Source organism: Gymnogyps californianus, chromosome 5 (assembly GCF_018139145.2).
Source record: "Gymnogyps californianus isolate 813 chromosome 5, ASM1813914v2, whole genome shotgun sequence".
NCBI lineage: Eukaryota > Metazoa > Chordata > Aves > Accipitriformes > Cathartidae > Gymnogyps > Gymnogyps californianus.
Genome location: NC_059475.1, coordinates 9,534,544 through 9,554,354, shown reverse-complemented (window position 1 = coordinate 9,554,354; position 19,811 = coordinate 9,534,544). Strand labels below are relative to the sequence as shown.

The window sequence follows — 19,811 nt, the reverse complement described above, 5'->3', positions numbered from 1 at the left end:
GGATTAAAGATAAGATCAGAGCAATAGCAAATAACAAATTATGGGGAGGCTGTGCAGTATCAAGACATAGTCATTTTGAGAAAAACTAGAGTCCAAAGTCCAATGGTGGGACTTGGGCCCTCTAAACAAGAAGTGTCTGGTTTAGCCAGAGAAGCTTCCTCCACAAACAGCAGAGAAAGCTAAAAACACGTTACCATGGGATGAGTCACTCTCTATCTCCTGCCTGTAGAAAGAGCCTACAGGATTTACATGACTAGCTCAGACTTAACACCTACACTTAGGTTTGAATTTGGCAATATAAAGCCCACACTAAATATCAAAAAACACTACTTTCAGTAATCATCTTTAAAAATTACACATTTAGACAGTGTTCCAATACCTTCTTTCTCAAATAGCTGCAAAACTGGGTTAACACAGAGGAACGGTAACTTATCAAATACTGACTTTTGATGTTAGTGTCTCTAAGGGAAAAGCAATACAGACCAAGCATCTTTCTCCCGCCTCTCACTGCCACCACTTTTAAAGCAGGGTAGAGTCCCTCAAAGGCATCTCTATGAAAATCATTTTTCCTTTCATGCCACCTACAAAGTCTCCTAATATTTACTTTCACCATGCTACAATGGTATTTAAAGTATTTCTATATTTAGGTGAAAAAAAAAAATCTAAAAAGGCAATGGTACGTTTCCTATCCAGGGGTTAGAAATACTGATTTTTAATGAAAAAACTGTATAGAAAAAAACAAATGCTATTCGCATCAAAGGAAACCTCAATTAGATTCCTCCTAATAGTGCTGGACTTGAAATGATCTGCAGTGCCTCTTCTGTATATCTGAAAACCTGGCAGTGCTCTCACAGGCTGAACCTTCTGGCTCCACAAGCCTTTCATCCCACATCTTGCTCTCAGCATGCATTTGTACCAAGCATGAAATTCTTTTTTTCCCCCCTATTTTAAAGCAACAGCACATGAGCTAATGTTTCAGAGTGGTCGGTGACTCCAGATACTGTTTGGGTGTAACAGGGTAGACAGACGCACAGAGGTAGATTTAGGTTTTCTCTTGTGTGTTAGTGGATGTGCTTTGGAATATGAACATCAAAGGAGGCATTTTAAGGGATCACAAAGAACAGTTCACAAACATGCTGTGACTTGCACTGAAAATTTTGGGGAAAAAAGTAAAATAGAAAAGTGAAGCACTTATTTTGCTGCTTACGTAGGAGATGAACAATTTTGAGTGAGTGGTAATATTTTGCCAATGGCTGGGCAGAGGGAATCCTGTTAAGGTAAAAAATCCTGTTAGAAGATCTGCTACACCATGCCGAGGAACAGTCCGTCCTGGGGGACGGCAGTCAGTCCTCTTTGTGCTAAGCTTCCACAGACACCAAAATGGTTATGAGAGGGAGCTCCAATAAAATTTCTAGAATTTCTCTGATGGGCTGGGGCATTAGTGTTTTCCTGCATGCAACACACAAATGGAAAAAAACGTTCAGAGGCTAAATTAAACCAAAGTTTTACTATAGAGGCGTGTCTATTATAGATTTAGATGAGCCCTTAGGTTCTAGGCTAACTGGCATGATTGTAGAAATAAAGTCACTTCACTGAAATTTGTACACTGTTGTAAATCCAATCAGGAAAAAAAAAAAAAAGCTGATTTCACAGAAAATTTGCCTGATTTTATTCTTCAAAATGAGTTTATCCTTTTAAAAAAAAAAGTTGCAGCACTTTTGTTGTTCGCCAAAAAAAACCAAACAATGAAAACCAAAACAACTGAAAAAGAGAAACATTCTGCATGGATTCCAAACTCTATTTTGTTGAAAAATGAGGACTTGTATAATACAAAGGCTATAACAATCACTGGCAGAAGTAATCAAATCTGATATTCAGGACAGACTGCACAGGTACCAGACTGCAGACCCCACGCCACCCTTTCAGGAAGAAATGCCAGTGAAGGAATCTGTTGTGGCTAAACCACTGACAATTTAAAAAGAGAACCACTGAAGAATTTTAAAAAGTAATGTGGAGTTAGCAGAGAAGCTTCAGCCTTTGGGCCCAGGAAACATACAACACAACCCTCTGGAAGATGAAGTCCAGCCACCAGCAGACACCTGCACCAGTGTCTTCTACAACCCACAGAAGTCTAAGGTACCGCCTGTCAGGATGCAGGAAAGAAAAGTTAAATCAGCACACAATAACTGAAGTCTAAAGGAGAAACTTTGCAGTTAGCTTTTAAGGCTACGTTTCCCTGGTTGCAGTATTAAACTATTTTACCACCTCCAACTTACAGATTTGTCTTGGGTGAAATTATTCAATGTTGCCTTCTAATTACAGAAATATCCATCTCCTTTCATCTTACCATAGGAATTAGAAGGGCAGTGTCTTTGTTTACTCATTGAATGATTTAACTAACTTGATTATTTGATTATTAAATTGCAATCCAGGAATAATGCAAACATTGATTTCAGCTGGATTTGGTTTTGATTTACTAGCTGTCCTGTTTTATACTTAGTTTAATAACTGTTATTGAAAGTGGCTGAACTTTGGTAAAATACTCTCACTTTACGTCTGCTAAATGAAGAGAAGCTCTGAGGACTTGGACGCATTACCAGTCACTCAGCCTGCAAGTCTGTCCATCAGTGCCTGTTGTATGGTGCTAGGTCTCACCTTGGGACCCAGAGCTCTGTTACTCTCACTCCTCTTTCCAGAGCACTAAAGAGGAGAAATGGGAACTGGTCCAGCCTTGTAATAAAGAGGCTTTTTTTCCCTGGCCGTAGCTCTCTGCTCGGCTCAGCTGCGTGAATTTCCAAAGCAGTAACATGATTTGCCAAGGCACAACGCTGGCGGTTGTGTTATACACTCAACACTAGAACTCCATCCTCCAGTCGTAGTATACCAGCTGGATGACAAGGACCCAGCCAAGTGTTGCTCATCCCATTTTTGGAGGCTCCAGAACAACATTAAGAGTTTGCATTTTACTAGCTTTTCTCTGCCAGGAGAAGGCATGAGCCCCATATGAAGGAATCCTGCTATCCCAGGTCACCCATCTGCGGTTTGGCAAACAGGCCTTCCCTCACAAGAGCTATAGATAGTTTAGGTATTAATGTTAGCATGTAAAAAAAAAAAAAACACAGAAGGCCTCAAAAGGGAAAAGAAAAAGGAAAAGGAAAAAGAAGATCCATGCACGCTCTGGACAGATACACAATCATTTGATGGTGGGACTAGCCAAGAAGTTGACTGCAAAAAATCAAAGATCCATAACTTGGAGGAGACCTGAAGAAACATAGACCTGAAGAGTAGTTCTGGTCCCCTGAAAGCGTATGGCACAAATACTTAGGAACAGAGGCAAACACTAAGATGGAGATTTGCATGCAGATTTTTGCTGTTTTGCCTCAATCCGTTTACCATTTGTGCGTTATAAAGGTAGAGCACGTCTGTGCTAGAAATCTTATGCAGCACTTGTATCACCTATGAAATGCCTTTGCATTAGGTTTCATAAATGTTAGCACTCAAGTTACTGGAAATCTTGTGCGATCTTGTAAAAAGTTTAGTCTAGTGTAACTGGACTGTGAAGACCCAGATCTCAGAAGAGAGTGACGGACTGAAGACCTTTATACTTGCCTTGTATCTACTTGCCGGTAAAGCCAATGTCTGCATTTGTTCCATCTAAGCAGGCAAAATGCTCTTGAATCCAGATTTCAAATTGTAATAGCATTGTTAATGTTGACTTTTAATTGCCACTAAGAACTGAATTTTAAGAAAGGGCAAAAATAAATAATTCTTGGTTTGCAGCGGTAACATCTTCCCCCATATAACAAACATCCCAGTGCTCAGGTACCTCCCATCCCCAAAGCTGCTGGAGGCTGCTCACTCCCCCCTCAGCTCACTGAGCCCGGACACCTCTACGTGTCAGCCAACCCACTCCCGAGCGCTCCCTGTTGCAGCATCTCCCCCAAAGCTGCTGAGGGGAGGTATCCCAGGCAGGCAAACAGCTGCTAAGGTGCTGAGAGCAGTAATTCTTCCATGTTTTTCCTACCCACAGGTCACTTCCCACACACATCTCAGCTGGATATTTTCAATTCCAATCCTCCGTCCCCATTTGAGAACAAACCAGTAAATGGTGTGGTTAAAGTACAGCTCGTATTCGTGAAACTAATGCATAGAAAACTATGAATTAACAGCCCTTATCCAAAGTCCAGCAGCCTGTGCCTATCCTAATCTGTGGCAATCAACTATCTTCAGGGAATTTTTTGACACTATCTTCAAAATGCCAGAAAGATAAGCAAATGCTTAAAGGTCCTAAACATGCAGATGATTTAGAAGAGTAATAAGTCTTAGAAAGAAAACAGTGAAGCATTCACCAAAAAAGTATGGCTATTACATTTTTTTAAAACCTGTCGCCATATAATATTTTTAATTTCATTTTAGAAAGACTCTCTGAAGTGTCAAAGTAATTTGACTACCCATTAGCTGTCTCTTAAGCTTGTAATCGAATTCTAACCATAAAATATGATTATATGCTGTATGAAGTTCATCAGACCAATTTCAAAGTGCCAGAAATAACCTTTAGCATGATTTAAATAGCACCAGCCTGAACCTTTGCAGGCAGTGCCATTGGCTTTCAAATATGTTCAGAGTAGTTCAGAAGCAGCATCCCTTAATGTATTTTTTTATTGTCATGGAAGGAAGTCATAGTAATAGTTATTTTGAATTGAGGACATTTTTCTGCATTATCCTCTTATTCTAGCCAGAGTAAGGGACTCAATTTGAAATGCATTCTTTCAAAAAAATATTCGTTTCTGACCAAAAAAAGCCTTAAAATGAACAACTTTTCACACTGATATTGATAGATGGGTTATTTCTCATCTGAAAGCAATCATCTCTGGTTTAGATTTGTACCTGACATATAAGAAGGAAAATACGTTGCTGAGTGTCACAATACCGTATGTGGGAATTCAGATTTCACATGCTGAGGGTGTGCACAGTGCTACTGCGACTGCTGTCTAGATACCTACAAAATTCCATTAACAATTTCCACCCATGGATTTAAATTCTTAATTCATTTATTACTTCTGTGAGGTAAGGAGATTAGCCACGATTTGAGGCTAAAAAATGAAGGCTAAAGAGTAACTTACATAAGGTCAACCAAGAAACCTGTGGAGTTAAACCATCTCTAGAGTCCCAAGTCAATAGCTATAACTGCAAGATTATCAGTAACAGCCCACATTTCAGGTCAGTGATTATTACACTTGGTTCACTCTCTTGCAATGATGCTCTTCAGTGATGGACCTCATGTAGAAGCATTGAGTGTTTCACACCCAGCTGCCTACATAGTTGTTCTACAAAACCAGATTACTTCCTGATACGCATTCAGTGAACAGGAGGAGACATGCAAACAAGTTCTTGATCTGTTGAACAGCCTGGAGCTTAGTGCAGCCTATTCTCTCAAGCACAATTTAGACAAGACAACCTTGCTGCTAAAATAGATACTGGGTCTTCCTGCAAGAGATGGGTATGGGTAAGCATACGTACATACACCCCACTACCCATACTGATTTACTGTAAGCGTGGCTTTACATCTGGTTTTAAGCATGTAAACGGGGCTACTTCTTTAAAAAATGTGTCTCAGAGAAGAAATATCTTTATGATATTAGAGTATACTAAAGAGAAGTTTCACTTACTGGTCTTGGTAAACTGTACTGATACATTTCTGGTCTGTATGTGGGTACCCACTGTACCCCCCCTCTAGGTCGGGTCATGGTACCAGGAGCACTGGTCACAACCTCCGAGTAGGGCAAGTGCGGTGCTGAGCTGTACGCCTCCTGCCTGCTCTGTCCTCCGTGGCCCGCAGAGGCCAGGCTGAAAGCCTCTTCCAAGAGCATATGCATCTGCTGTCGAACCTCATCAATGGAGGGCTGAGAACTTAGTGTTGAGGTCTCCGAGTGGCCTTTGGCCTGACGGGACCTGGTGTAACTCCGAGGCTCATTGACACGGTCAACATTTGTTTCTTCTATAATTTCAGGCTCAGTCTGTTGGATGGAATAAAAGCATGTATACGTAAAAAGCTTTACAAGACAGTGTTTGTGCTGCTTCACACAAAACATTCTCAAACACAGATGTAACATATACAAAGTCAGGAATTGTGACAATATAGACGCATGACAAATATTGGAAAGGAGTGATAGGATGCAGGCGAGTATAATAGCCTTTTATATTCTACATTGTTTGCTGTGAAAACTAGCAGGGACACTCTGTAGCAGATTAAATTGTTAATGATTCACTTAAAAACAATTAGAATTAATGTTTAAATTCTTTTCTTAGTTGTTAGTATCAATGGGAGTACAACTGTGCCAGGAGGAGTATGGCTCTCTAAATAGTACCATCACTATGAAGGACCCCTTACAAGGGACTGCTTGTTACAGTTACAGAGACTGAAATTCTTTTGTCCATTCTCACATGTTAAGATTTCAGAAGAATTAAAGTTTAGTTTTCCTGAACTTTCTAACCCAGTGAGGACTACTAACGATGATGCCACAAACTAGGTCCTGTCCCTTGCAGAAAATATCCTGACCCAGCTTGGTCATCTTACCTAGCCACCAAACAGTAGTTACACAGAAATTTATCCACAACTGATGTGGGAACAGTGAATGAAACATGTACTCTAACGAGCAGATAGTACTCGTGCAGCTTAACTTGAAGGGTTACTCCTAGGGTAATTCCTTCTGTACAGATAAGTACAAACAGAAATCACCCCTCTGGTTTTTTTGCCTGTAACTCCAAGACAGAAAAAATCATCATATTGTAAGAACTTGACAGTGAAATACCTAAATTCATCTATATTCTGTAAGATTAGTTTTACAGCCTATAGTTGTAAAAAATACATTTTAAACAGGCAACCTGAAAAAGCAACCAATTCCTTGTAATTCTTTAAATATCAGTAAAATGCATTTAAGACAGGATAACTGGAATGAAGAATAGGATACGTACCTCCTTCTATATATAGCATGTGGTTAGAATTGTGTTAGCATTTAAAATAGCCACAAATAAAAGAATACAACAGGATGTTCTTATTAAAAATTCCAGCACTATCCTGATAATTTAGTTGAGTGCTCTGTAGCTCCTAGTGTGGCATACTTTTCTCCCATGTAATAGTGCTTTTCTATACCTGACTAGATAAGCAACTGTGCCCCCAACCTTTTGCAAGCTATGTACGGTCATACGTACTATAGAACAATCATAGTACATATTTCATCATTTGCAAAGGAAAATATCAAACTGACTTTCTTCTTTTGTTATCAGCTATTCAGAGAAGAGTTAAATGCTTATCCTAAAAACTGACAATAAATTTAAATAAAAGATCTTAATTTGTTTTGTCTCTTAGCTGTTATAAGTATAGCTATATTTTGTACTTAATGAAAATACAGCAATAAAAAATGAAAATTAAGACAATAATTAATCATTTGCATATTAGAATTTAATCATAATTTATATGGTAATAGTTATATGGTATGTTATCCAAATTCAAAACCACAAACCCAACTTCAGGCTTCCTAAGTGGTACACACATCAGATTGGGCGAGGAACAACGTAACTGCACAAAGTTATCTTAAACTGAAAAACTTTGTAGGAAATCTTCAACTAAATAGTTTCCCTTAATTTTCTTCCTACATTTTGGGTCCGTTGTTATTTGTGTTGTTACAGTAAATAAAAATCAGATAAATTTTAGAAGCCTGACTATAAAATGCAATGGTAGTTTGTATAAGAGCAACCAAAGAGCCTCTGAAATCATACTGCCCCAACTAAATGATTAATAACCATGGTTCTTCTATTTCCTCATGCCCATAAAACTGTCAGTGAATGGAATCCCACAAGAGACCTGTTAGTACCCAATGCTGAAATAAATCAGGTTCTCTACTACAACCCCTTGGTGAAGCCATTAGACCTCTACAGAATGTCTAAAATACATCGTATGAATAAAGGATGCATATTAGCAGTCAACATTAAGTCAGCTTTGATTTATCAATATAAAAGTTGACATGAAGATTTTGGAGGAGACTGGTGACCATTACTTTTCCTCAAGTTTTAAAATTTATTTCAATTCATCCTATCACTTTCTGATGTATGTCATTTGCTTTCCTATCAACTGAAACACGTAAGTATCATAAATAGATGCCATTATACATTAACGTTACCGTTATAAAAATCCAGATATTGTTCATACACATTTACTGTATAATACAAGGAACTGGAATTACACGAAGAAGGAAAAGAAAATCCTGTACTGACTTTATACACTTTTGGCATAACTCTGCTGCTGCAACTATACCAGTAAAATTCTTCATGCGAACATTAATCCATAAGCTTTTTGAGGAGTTGCATTAACTTAACTGTATCAATAAAATTATAGCAGTAAATTCTTTTGTATATTGATCTCTTAGATATGTATAAGGTCATTTTCTTCCTTTTACACCAAAAACAGCCTAAATATTTTCTGCCCTAGTACAAAGGTCATTAGCAGTCTCGAGGTTCTAGACTCTTTCATTATAGCATTTGCTCTACTCACAATTGTCTGTGAACATGTTGGAAATAATGAACAAATTAATAAAATCTCCTTAATCTACTTCCTAAGTGAAGGTGATGATAGTAAACCCTGTTGGGTTTATTTAAAATTGAAAGATACGTACTGTTCAATAATAATCCATTTATAAAAGATGCTATAAAGGCAAATAATATACTCAGAACATCAAACAGTAGAATATACACTCCAAAATAATACAAAAAGCTATGTATTCTATACGGACAGGTATGTAACTATTGACCTCATATCCTGACCAGTTTTTAGCTCTGAGAAACAGGACCATGATTCAGAGAAATATCACAAAAAATCAGTATAGGGAATGAAATATTTTTAGAAAACCATAATTGAAATATTAGAAATTTGTTATGTAAGGGGAACCAAAAATACATAAATAAAAAATCAGTAGTGTGGAATGGCAGATTTCTGAGCTCTTACTTCCCTCTCCTATTTAAAGGACAAAGCGAAATCATGCAGATCATAAATTCTCATGATTTGGTTGTCTATATGAGTCTAGCAGTTCTTAAGGAGTTTTCTTAAAGAATCTGGGGGATCTTAGTCTCTTTTCTTAAAAAAAACCAAAAAAATCCCCAACCAACCAAACAAAAAATTTATCATTGTTCGGAAGATAAACCTCAACACAGAACCTGGGCATACTGGTAACAGCTCAAAAAAAAAAAAAAAGAAAAAAGCAATTTGTTAATCTGTTAAAAAAATCTCATTATTTGAAGGTAATATGAGGTATTTGATTCATGAATTTAATTATTTGGAACTGCTTATAAAACACAAATTTCACTATTCTTTGGCAGGACTTGCTGCTAGATAACATACTGGGAGGAAGAGGTTAGCAGGAGTCTGAGAAGGCTGGAACCTTTAGAATGACAAAGTGGATGTCAAAAAATGGTACCAGATGTTACTAGATAAAAAGGAAGGACGCAAGAGTCAGCATACAAACCAGCCTTTTTCACCCATTTTCAGATGTCAGATTTACAGAGGTGTTTAGTTGCACCACTGGTGAGGTCCATATGAATTCCATGCATAAATATAGATATAAGTGCCCGCCCGTGGATATCCTGGGAGACCAAGCCTGTCAGATGCTCGGCACAGCTCTGAGGAACCTCAAACAGGAGTGAGGGAAACCAGCCCACACTGCAAGCTGCGGCTTGGGAACTAAATTTCAATATCCTGTCCCATTTTCCCCTGGCATTTTTCTGCTTTCAGATGGCAAATACATTTGAGTTGGAAGAGGTGCACTGCAGTGAATCTGCAGCACATCGGGCAAAAGGAATTTTATGTAACTTATCAGTAAAAAAGACTGTGCCACGGACAGCTCGTCCAACTGCAACGTTAAAAGAAAGGCGAAAGCAAACTTGTGTGTGATGTGCACAGATCTCAGAGTTTATAATTACTTTCATGACATTTCAGAATCTGCATAAGCTCATTAATCTACTTTCAAGGTTTTTAACAAATTTTCTTTAAAATATATTTTATATGTAGTATACACAATATATTAAAATATATTTTAAAAATCTTCTGCTAACTACTTATGGCATATTAATTTTGAACTAATAGCAGGAGGCCATGCCTGCTCCCAGAATGTTTTCAACATTCATTTCAGGAAAACATCACCTATGAAAAACTAGCTTTTATTAGCGTATTAAAAAAATCCCTTGCTTTCTTGAAACATAGGATTTTCAGGATACTGACGGAAGACTGGCTTGACAAAGTTTTTATCTAAGAAAGCTCCAAAAATAAAGGAAACATTTAAGGGGCGGAGGGGAGGGGGAATGATCTTTTTGAAAAATGTAAGACTTACAGGTTATACCTTTCTTTTTTCAGGCTACAGCGATGTATTCTAACGCCTCAGAAAGCAGTGAACCAGTCATCCCACTTACATGGCACAACATGACTCATGCAATCTGATGGAAAGTGTCCAAATGCAGAAAATCATTTAAGAAATCTGACACCTACAACATGCCCTGAAGAATTCTGTAAAAGATTTAAACTTCCCTGAACACATCCCCTGACCTTGGTACATTCCTTCACCTTGCTAAAAAGGCATCCCTGGCAGCTGAGAGAGTTGACAATTAAGCCCCACACAAAATGCTTGTCATCTACAGAGTTTAGAGGATGAACAACCACCAGATGAACTTCCTTATTTTCCAGAATGGTTTAGACCTTTTCTAGGGACTGATCTTCAGGGGTGGCTGAGCTACAGCATTCTGTACACGTGACGAAGGATTGAAAAATTCTACATTACCCTAGTGTGGGGGCTATTTTTATCATTCTGGGTGCACGCAGTGTCAACTTGCACCCAGTGTATGTTCAGACTGCACAAGACAACTCATCTGCCTTGTGTTGGCTGCGTGAGTTCCTTGGACCATAAACCAGCATCTCCTCTGGCTGGTTTTGACATTTACCTATGCAAAACTCTCCCAGTTCTGATGTAGTAAGAGGACAGTATCTCTTCCTAGAGGATTTCCACAAAACACTGACAGCTGGACTTAAATGAAATTCCCAGAAGTTGGTTGTTCATTCTTCTGAATCAAGAGAGCGGCATCAGGGGTACAGAACAAACACAGGATTTTAATTGCAATGAAAAAAAGTTCAGTATCAAGTAAGTGGCTGCATACTTAGAAGAACTATCTAAATTCAAACTTCAATACTTTGGCAAATAACGGGTTTCAAGGCAAATGTTTTGTTTGCATTTCAGACTGTAAAATGATGTACAGCTATAAAGTACGTGAAAGAGTCTGTGCTCTGAGTATCCTGAGCTTTTTTCAGGATGCTGAGTGCACATAAAGTACTGTAACATTAAATACCCAATGGCACTCTGGCTTGTAACTTATCAATAGTTTCCTGTTTCTAGGAGTAAGTTAAGACTTTGCTGAGCAAATGTCACTGCATATATCTGATAAACTTACATCATAACCACTGTTACGGATTCCACGTCTAGGTCTTTCTCGAGTCACAAGAAGATCCATCTCAGTTTCTCCTGGGCTAGGACTGTTCAAAGACTGCCTGCTTCTGTATACCGAGTTCTTCATCGGTTGCCTAGAAAACATGAAACAAGAAAACAGTAAAACGAAAAGAAAACAAAAAAATGACAGGCAGCAGTTTTCAATACTTACCTTTATTCTAAAATGATGAGGTTCATAAAAATGCCACTTTATTATAGGATATTCTTTCTATGTATATGGAAGTGCTAGAAATCAGTAACATTATTAAGAGATCATTAATTTTGTTTACTGTTAAAGAAAATAAAGCTACGTAAAAGACATGGACATCATATGTGGGAGCTTATCAGATGAAATATGTCCCAAGAAGATATCAGAACCCTTTTAACCTCAGCTGATACGATTCAAATTCATAAAAAATAAATAGGTGCTATTATGAAAAAATAATAGGACCTCCCACACACTCAGATGGGGAGCAGAGATTTTGGTTGCTGGTCTTGAGCAACGAGAGAGAAGCGGAATAACACTCCACTGAAACAAACACCCAGCAAAGTGAACGGGAAGAGAGACAGGAGTGGGAGGGAACTGCTTGTAAGACGCTGTTTTTAAATAGCCAGTTCAGTAACTGGCCTCAACTTTATCAGAGATCTGTACTCCCTGGAATTAAACTGCTTCCAGCATAGCTCTGAGCAGCACTAGGGCAAAGGCATCCCTAGGCGTTGAGCTTTCACCACTCTGTGCTCAGGAGCGAGGGGAAGCAAATGTAATAGAAAGACAGCATATAACTCAATACACAAAATATGCTGTAATCTTTCCATCCCAACCATTTCTTCCCTTGTTATTGGTTATAGAAAAACAAATATAGCATTACTCTGTAAGATACAGAACATATCTGTACATAAACTCTTCAGGAGTGGTTGCCAAATAGTGATACAGGAACTTCATGCTTCATCAGGCTGCATGTTTCAAGAAGGCTACATCTAAACCAGAAAAGTTTAGGAGATGTTGTTCTCATAGTGTATCTGGCCATCAGTCATTTTCTTGCATATCCCAGAGAAGCACTCCTCCCATTGTAGATCAAATAATGGCATGCCAGTTTCATTTACTAACACAGTGATTACACTGTTGTTAGAGCCTGATATAAAGTTGTCTTTGCCTAGTCATGCTATTTTTCTGCTTTGTGCAATTATTCCATTCAAAATATTAAAAGTAGATCAGGACATCTAACATGTCTGCGTGTTGCTCATTTTGCACAGGGGACCTGACGATGTTCATAGTGAAGTAAGAGAAGTTGCACTATTATGTCTGAATTCACGCTTTCAGTCTCCGTTTGCGAGGTGAGATTTACACCTGAATACTTTCATCGTGCTATCAGATGGATCCCCAACACGAGCTGGGGCCCACTGGACCAGCCCTGGTTGCTATGCTCAGCAGACAATAGTAAGCGATATAGCAAAGGTGTAACAACACAGATTTTGAAGTGACCTGCTTCTTCAGTGTCTGCACTTAGGTCAGATGGACAGCTATCCATACCTGCCAGGATATATTGTCTCTTCCTCTGGCACTTGAAGCCTGCAGTTCTCAACTAACCCTCACAGATTGACTGGAAACATACACTTATTCCTTGTTTTCCCAAGGTTGTCTTGGGTAGCTAGTACTACCCAAGTAGTGATGTTGTAGTAATGTTGTGTGTCCACAACATTATTTTGCTCAGTTATTTGTGAGAAAGTAAAAACATCCTTAGTGTATCGCATTCATCCAAGTACATTTTTACATTAGAAAAATTCAAAAATGACAATCATTTTTTGGCCTTCAGTCAAATCTTAGCAAAGGATTGCTGCTGTGGTAGAGGGTTCAACACAGTGTTGGGATGATTTTGAGGCTACAGCAAGGGAGGGTTTCAAAGGCAATAAACATCAGTCAGATCACAACAGCCTTTCAGCCATGATTGATACATTTGTGGCAATCAGAGAAGAGTTGAAAACAGAAATTTGGAAGGGGGCTATTGAAGGGAGAAGACTTGGGTGACTTCCAACATTCTCCTATGCTTGCCAGGTAACTTGAGAAAAAATGCAATCTTGTGCTAAGATTTGATTGAAGGCCAAAAAATGCTTGTATTAAAGTTAAGTGAGCCTGTGGCTGAGAGCTCTATTTGAGTTAATAAGTGGGGTAAAAATAAGGTCTCCAGAGTCTGAAATGTTTGGGACTGCCTGAACTGATTACAAAGAGATATTTTGAGTACTACAATATTTGAGATATTGAAAAGCCTAGAACCATTTCTGTGACATAAGAAGCAACCATGTTAAGTAGCATGTTCCATTCAGCAATTACAGACTTCATGGTTTAACGTCTCAAGAACCATCAATGAAATGAAAAGACAGCACAGTTCAAATGAATTCACTGCTAAGAAGAAATCATTCTTCAGATATTACAGATTTGGTTAACAGAACTTTTTGCCTTGACAGATTAGAGCAGCAGAAACTGGTTTGCAGAAATCCAGACAGACAGACATTTACATGATCAGACAGGATAAAAGGTAGGGCAAAAAACCATCAATTTCACACTTCTGATTAAACTAAGTACTCAGGCACATACTTAATTTTAAGGCAACTTTCAAAAACTTCTGTGTGACTTTTAATCACAAATCTCCATGCGCATGTTTGAAAGTCCCAAATGCACTGCCAAAGCAGAAGACAAGCAGAGGTTTTGGAATAAATTTCCCCTATAAAAATAATATTGAATAAATTAAAGTGCCTTATCTTGTGTCTTCCAAGACTATACCACCGGTATTACCAGAAAACATGGGAAACTAGGTTATGCTAAGGCTAATCAGATCTGACAATCTTTATGTTCTTACATTAAAGGTCTCTAAAATTTCATATATGTTTTACAATAGGTCCATAAATACTTAGTTGATGCAGTTGTGATATATTTTCTAAGGGATTCAAATATACAGCTCTCTAATACATACAGATTCTTGACCTGATTACAAACTATTAAAGAAAATCCCAGAATAGTGCATATCATCAGTAGGCTCTTAAAAATTGCCTTGAGATTGCCAATTAACTCATTTAAGAAAGTTTTACTAATGAGAAAGGAGGTATGAACGCTAACAACTGGTATTCAAATGGGTTAGCAAGTGCCTTCTGGGAACACAACTAGAACATTTTAAAACATGAATTTTATGGTACAGAAGACTCAAGTTACTAAGAGCACAAAGCTGTTTGTTCTTGAACAAATCAAATTATTTAGTAGCAGTGTTTTGTAAATCAATTTTAAATACAATTTAAAACAAATCCAAAATGTAAAGGTGTTCTTGAGTAATGTAATCAACTGCATCTTTATTTTCTGATATATTTTGGAAATGCTGTAATAATGTGATTTAAGTTAGTGGAATATATACAAAACAGAAAAGAGTGGAATAGACCTTTTCCCTAGAAACTTTGAAATCTTTGACTTACTCCTAAGTGATATTATTTTTAAAAACAATATGCAATTTTTCAGTTTTTAATTGCTGTAACTAAAATGATATAAACAATGATTCCAAGCAGAAAAAGTCAGAAATCAAATCTTTTCAATTTTATGCTAACCTAGATTGCTTTAAAAGCAATTTTATTTCATTACAGAAATACAATTGTACTGATTCATTTATCAATAACCAAAACCCACGTTACCTTCTAGTATTATTCAAGGTTTTACTCCAGCAGTATGCCATTTTAGCCATCTTATTTTTAGTTAGAAAAATGAAGACAATAATGCTGTCATGTGTGTTGCAGCATATCAAGTTCAGTTCCAGGTCTTAGTATGGAAACATAGACTTTGGAATTGGTTTGTCTGCAAACATCTGCAACATCTGTGAAGTTCATTAAATGCTTCGTGTCTTTACAGAAAGTGCATCAGAAATGGTTCTTCTGTCTTCCTGTGTAGGGATACAGACTATATATTTAACAAGTAAATTCGGCAGTCAGCCTTTTATGGTTCAGCTACACAATGAAATCATTTCTCTACAGCAGTATACCTGCCTTCAAGCAGTTTATATCATGCCAGTGATCACTATCTCAAATAGACTATGACAGGTTTACACAACACATTAGAAAACACACAGAAAAAATGTATTCCAGGACCTTTCAGCACATTGGCACATGAACAAACAAACATCAGTATATTTAACAAAAAGCAGATGGCTAGCATTAAAGCTTCATGTGTAATGTTTTAAACATTTCCTACATGATGCGACAAATAACAAACATCCAAAGTAATGCCTCAGTCCTTCACTATATGTACAGCACACAGTCATATCAATGTTTCTACTGTTCCATCTATATCTTCTGGACAGAGCGTGCAGACCGAGCAGGACTCCTGTGTACTGAGGGTTCAGTATCTTACCTTTTCAGTGCACTTGGAGTAATTTATTCCTCCCTCACTGGAAAACTGCAGAAGGAAATGATGCCCCAGACCCTCCAGCAAGGACATAACATACAGTTAAGTCAGCATCTTTTTTCTTCATTGACCAGTGCAACCCTGGGAAACGGCCCATCAAGGGCAGTATCCCTCAGTCATTTAACTCTAGGCCTATAGAAGTTCATCTGATCACAGCTTTTGCCCATATTCCAAGCCCACACTGCTTTTATATTTCCCATTACAGTCTTTTTCATCTCTGTACCCCAAGGGTAATTGCTGAAGTTGCACTGTGTGCAAAGACCGTGTCACCACCAATGCTTTGATTGCAATCATGATTTATGCTCATAGGAAAACTTTGGTCTGAACTTTCCAGGAGATGGGATGCCAGATTGCACCTCCAGGCATGAGGGCCATTTCCAGAGGAAATGTACTTTAGTATCCCTTTTCCTCTCATGGATCAACTGCTGCTGGTCCCTGATTACAGTAAGAACCAGAGCCCTCGTGGTGCGAGGTGCAACGGCAAACACACTCTCTTATAATCCTTCACACCTCCACCACCCCTAAGGAAGAGGAATCTGCATACTGTGCCATTCCTGGAGTAGCACTGGTGTGATCTCCTCTTTTCAATGTTTCAACATGTGTTTCAGAGAGCACCAGCAACAGAGCAGGTCCACCCACCCACCCACCCACCGTAGGCTCAGGCAGAATCAGCATGTACACTCCCCCCTCGTTTCTAAAATGGGGAGATGAATACTACTGGTGTGCCATCCTCAAGAGAGAGTGAAGTGTTAATCAAACATTAGTACTGTTATACAATAGGCCAGCTTCACGTCACAGATGAGCAAATTATGAATTTCTCTGTTAAAGGCACAGGAAGATCACCAATAACAGGCACACACACAACCTTACAGATACCATCCCTGCAGGACTTACTGAAATACATGGGCAACGTACTGGTTGTGTTATCTTATGCCTACTGCAATAGTTATATTCAGATAAAAATAATGACAAAATAATAACACCACTGAACTTTGGAAAAGAACAAATTCAGATGCTAACTTCCTGGCCTAAGTCCACTCTCAGTATTACCAAAAACATTACTACCACTTTTTCTATTTACCTTACTTGGAAAATGACTCACAAGAACTTGCAACAGTTCCTTCCCTTATTTTTTTGTCTTTCCATTTCTTTCTTTTCAATCACATTGCAGTTTTACCAGATGACATACTTGCATAAATAATCATGGGTTATATGAATTTTCTTCATAAAGTAGAAGGGGCCAGCTGACCATGCAACAAACAGTTGGCTCATTAAGAACGGCTCCTTTGATTGCCTACAGCCCCTGGGCATCAACTTTCCTCCCAGACGAAGAACTGCATATAAAACGTCTCACCTGTTCTTAGGCTCAGCAAACGGAGATGAGACATCTGCATCTGGATCCAAAATATGGTCAAGTTCTTTCTGGTTTTTTTCATACATCCTTTTTCTCTCTGTCAGCCCCTTGTTGTTATCAACCTGTGGGAAATCATAGTACCCCTTCCTCTTGGCTTTCAAGCGCAGCTTGTTGCGGTAATGTTCTATATCGGACTTCTGCTTCAAAGCCTTGTTCACCTAAAAGGCAAAAAGACGTTTAAAGGACGGTGCTGGGCTGGCTACTTCCAAATGATATTGTCAGAGTGTGTTTGATGCGCTGCATGTGTCATTTTACAGAGCGCATTTTGTACCACACTGTGCCATCTGTAAGCAGTGAGGAACTGCAAGTGAACAGAGTCGCTGCATTTTTATGGCTTAGCAGATGGTTAAATAATTTTAGCCTAAAAACTATGTACCATTACAACAGTGACTCAGATACACCCACTGAAGAAAAACACTGATGATGTTCGCCAATTGTCATGACCGAACACTGTGCTTGCTTTTGGGCACCACAGGGAGAACTCACTGATGAAAACTCTTCTAAGGTCCTGTAAGTACAGACACATTGCCCCTGACTACACAAAACCTTACATAAGTCATCAGTGATGGCTGGGGAAGAATTCCAGTGAAATATCATCATGTGTTCCTTTCATTTATATGCTTCCTTACAAACCTGTTATGGGCCCGTCAGAAACAGGATCCTTAAATAAATGGGTGTTAGGTCTGACCTGGTACAGGTCAGGTCCAATGGATGCTCCTAAGTATTGAGAAAATTTCCCTCCTGCTTCAAATTGTCAGTTACATGGAAATGAGCAATTTACTTGGGCTTTGTGCTTCCAGAGTCAAATTCCACAGTCTTCTCACAAATTTCTAGAAATGTACGTACAAGAGAGCACACAGTACCAGGAATGCCATCCTGTTGACTTACAGAAAATAGATGCTGAAATCTAAATAAGCCTTTCTCTGAGTTTGGAAACTACATGGCACATCAGGGCTTAAAATACAAGCACGAAATGGAGCACGACAGACTGCTCTGATCCAGGCCCACATGGGAAGCCTGATGACACTGTCTTTTACTATGTCTCTGGCGGCAGCCCTCACTGTTGCTTTTAAACAGCATCAGGGAGATTCTGGCTGATCTTTAAATGACTGTTACAGTGCGAGATTGCAGACAAGACACCTCTCTGGCTTATCCCCACCATGTTTAACAACTATATAAAAACCTCAGTCCTTTGTAAATGGACCAGTCTTGATCAAGTCTACATAAAAACATGAATAATCATACAAGTGTTGGAGCCAAAGCATGGGTTATGGCCAGCACCTGGATCAGATGCTTGTGCCTTCCCCACCTTGTTCCCAGGAAACAGCTGCACCCTCTGTGCACAGGCTGGACCCTCTGTGCAGACTGAGCAAAGCCATGGTCCTGTTGCATCCCTTCTTGCTCTGAATGAGATGGATTGCTCAGTATAGAAAGATCAGCTTGGCACCCAGATGATCTATATACATTTCCTTGCTCAGCTACAGAATTCATGTAGGCAAAGATCTTATTCTGCTCTCTGCCTTCATTACTCATTTTGTTAAAACAAATATGATAGGAGAGAAGGATATTGGGAAGGTAGGAATATAGAAAATTGCCTCTTCCAAGGTCGCATGCATTCATAGGTGCATTGTGAAAGAGCAGATCTTAAATTCTCAGACCTCTGAGCCCGCAACGCTAATGGGACTTTATATAGCATCAAGGTGAAAACCTCCTACCAGTCCTCAACTCTAACAGGCTTAAGATTGTTCCACCTGTGGATGTAGCCAAGGAAGCAGCTGGAGACATTATCAGACTGTCCTTACCTCTCCATTAATGATGGCAGATTCCTGGCTTCTGTCTGATGCAGCATGAACAGCAGGTAGTGCCACAGGTTTGATAGCTATCAGCTGTACCGATCCAGAAGAGGTGTCGAAGGGGTCAATGGCAGATTTGGCAATGTTATCAAAGAGAATGCCTCCTTCCTCTTCATCACTTATGGGCACTAAAGCACATCAAACTTATTCAGCATAAAGACACAGATATTTTTACTGCATGTTCAAGGTGAAATTCAGCGAGCAAATGCTTTAGATTAATGATGTGCTCAGTACACTCGAGGAGCAGACCTGGGAGACCTTTACACTGGAAAAAAATCCCATTAGATTACAGATAACATTATGTATTCAAAGGATTATCTGGCACTCTCCCAAAGACGGTTGATTTCCAATCTGCACTAATAAGATGGAAAAAAAGGAGAAAAAGAATGACACAGAAAATGGGATGAAAATGACAATGAAAGTCAAAGTACATCTTTTGCTAGGTTTCACATGGAAAAGACATTATATGCGCGCACACGCACACATGTCTCCACGTGCCAAGGCATCAGTAGTTACACCTGATCTAACCCAAGAGTGCAGCTGTTTTGTGTCTTATACTGCAAGAGCATGGGCATTCTCAAAAT

General features: G+C 38.8%; 1 protein-coding gene across 1 annotated transcript in view; it reads right to left on the bottom strand.

Moving 5' to 3' along the window:
• The window catches only part of KIAA1549L (KIAA1549 like), a 72,904-nt gene that overhangs the window by 11,106 nt on the left and 41,987 nt on the right, over positions 1-19,811 (bottom strand). Inside the window, exons 13-16 of the mRNA XM_050898018.1 lie at positions 19,177-19,355; positions 17,315-17,532; positions 11,488-11,617; positions 5,670-6,017 (exon numbers count right to left, since the gene is read on the bottom strand). Coding sequence (XP_050753975.1) covers positions 5,670-6,017; positions 11,488-11,617; positions 17,315-17,532; positions 19,177-19,355 — 875 coding nt within the window. The remainder of the gene's footprint in view (positions 1-5,669; positions 6,018-11,487; positions 11,618-17,314; positions 17,533-19,176; positions 19,356-19,811) is intronic.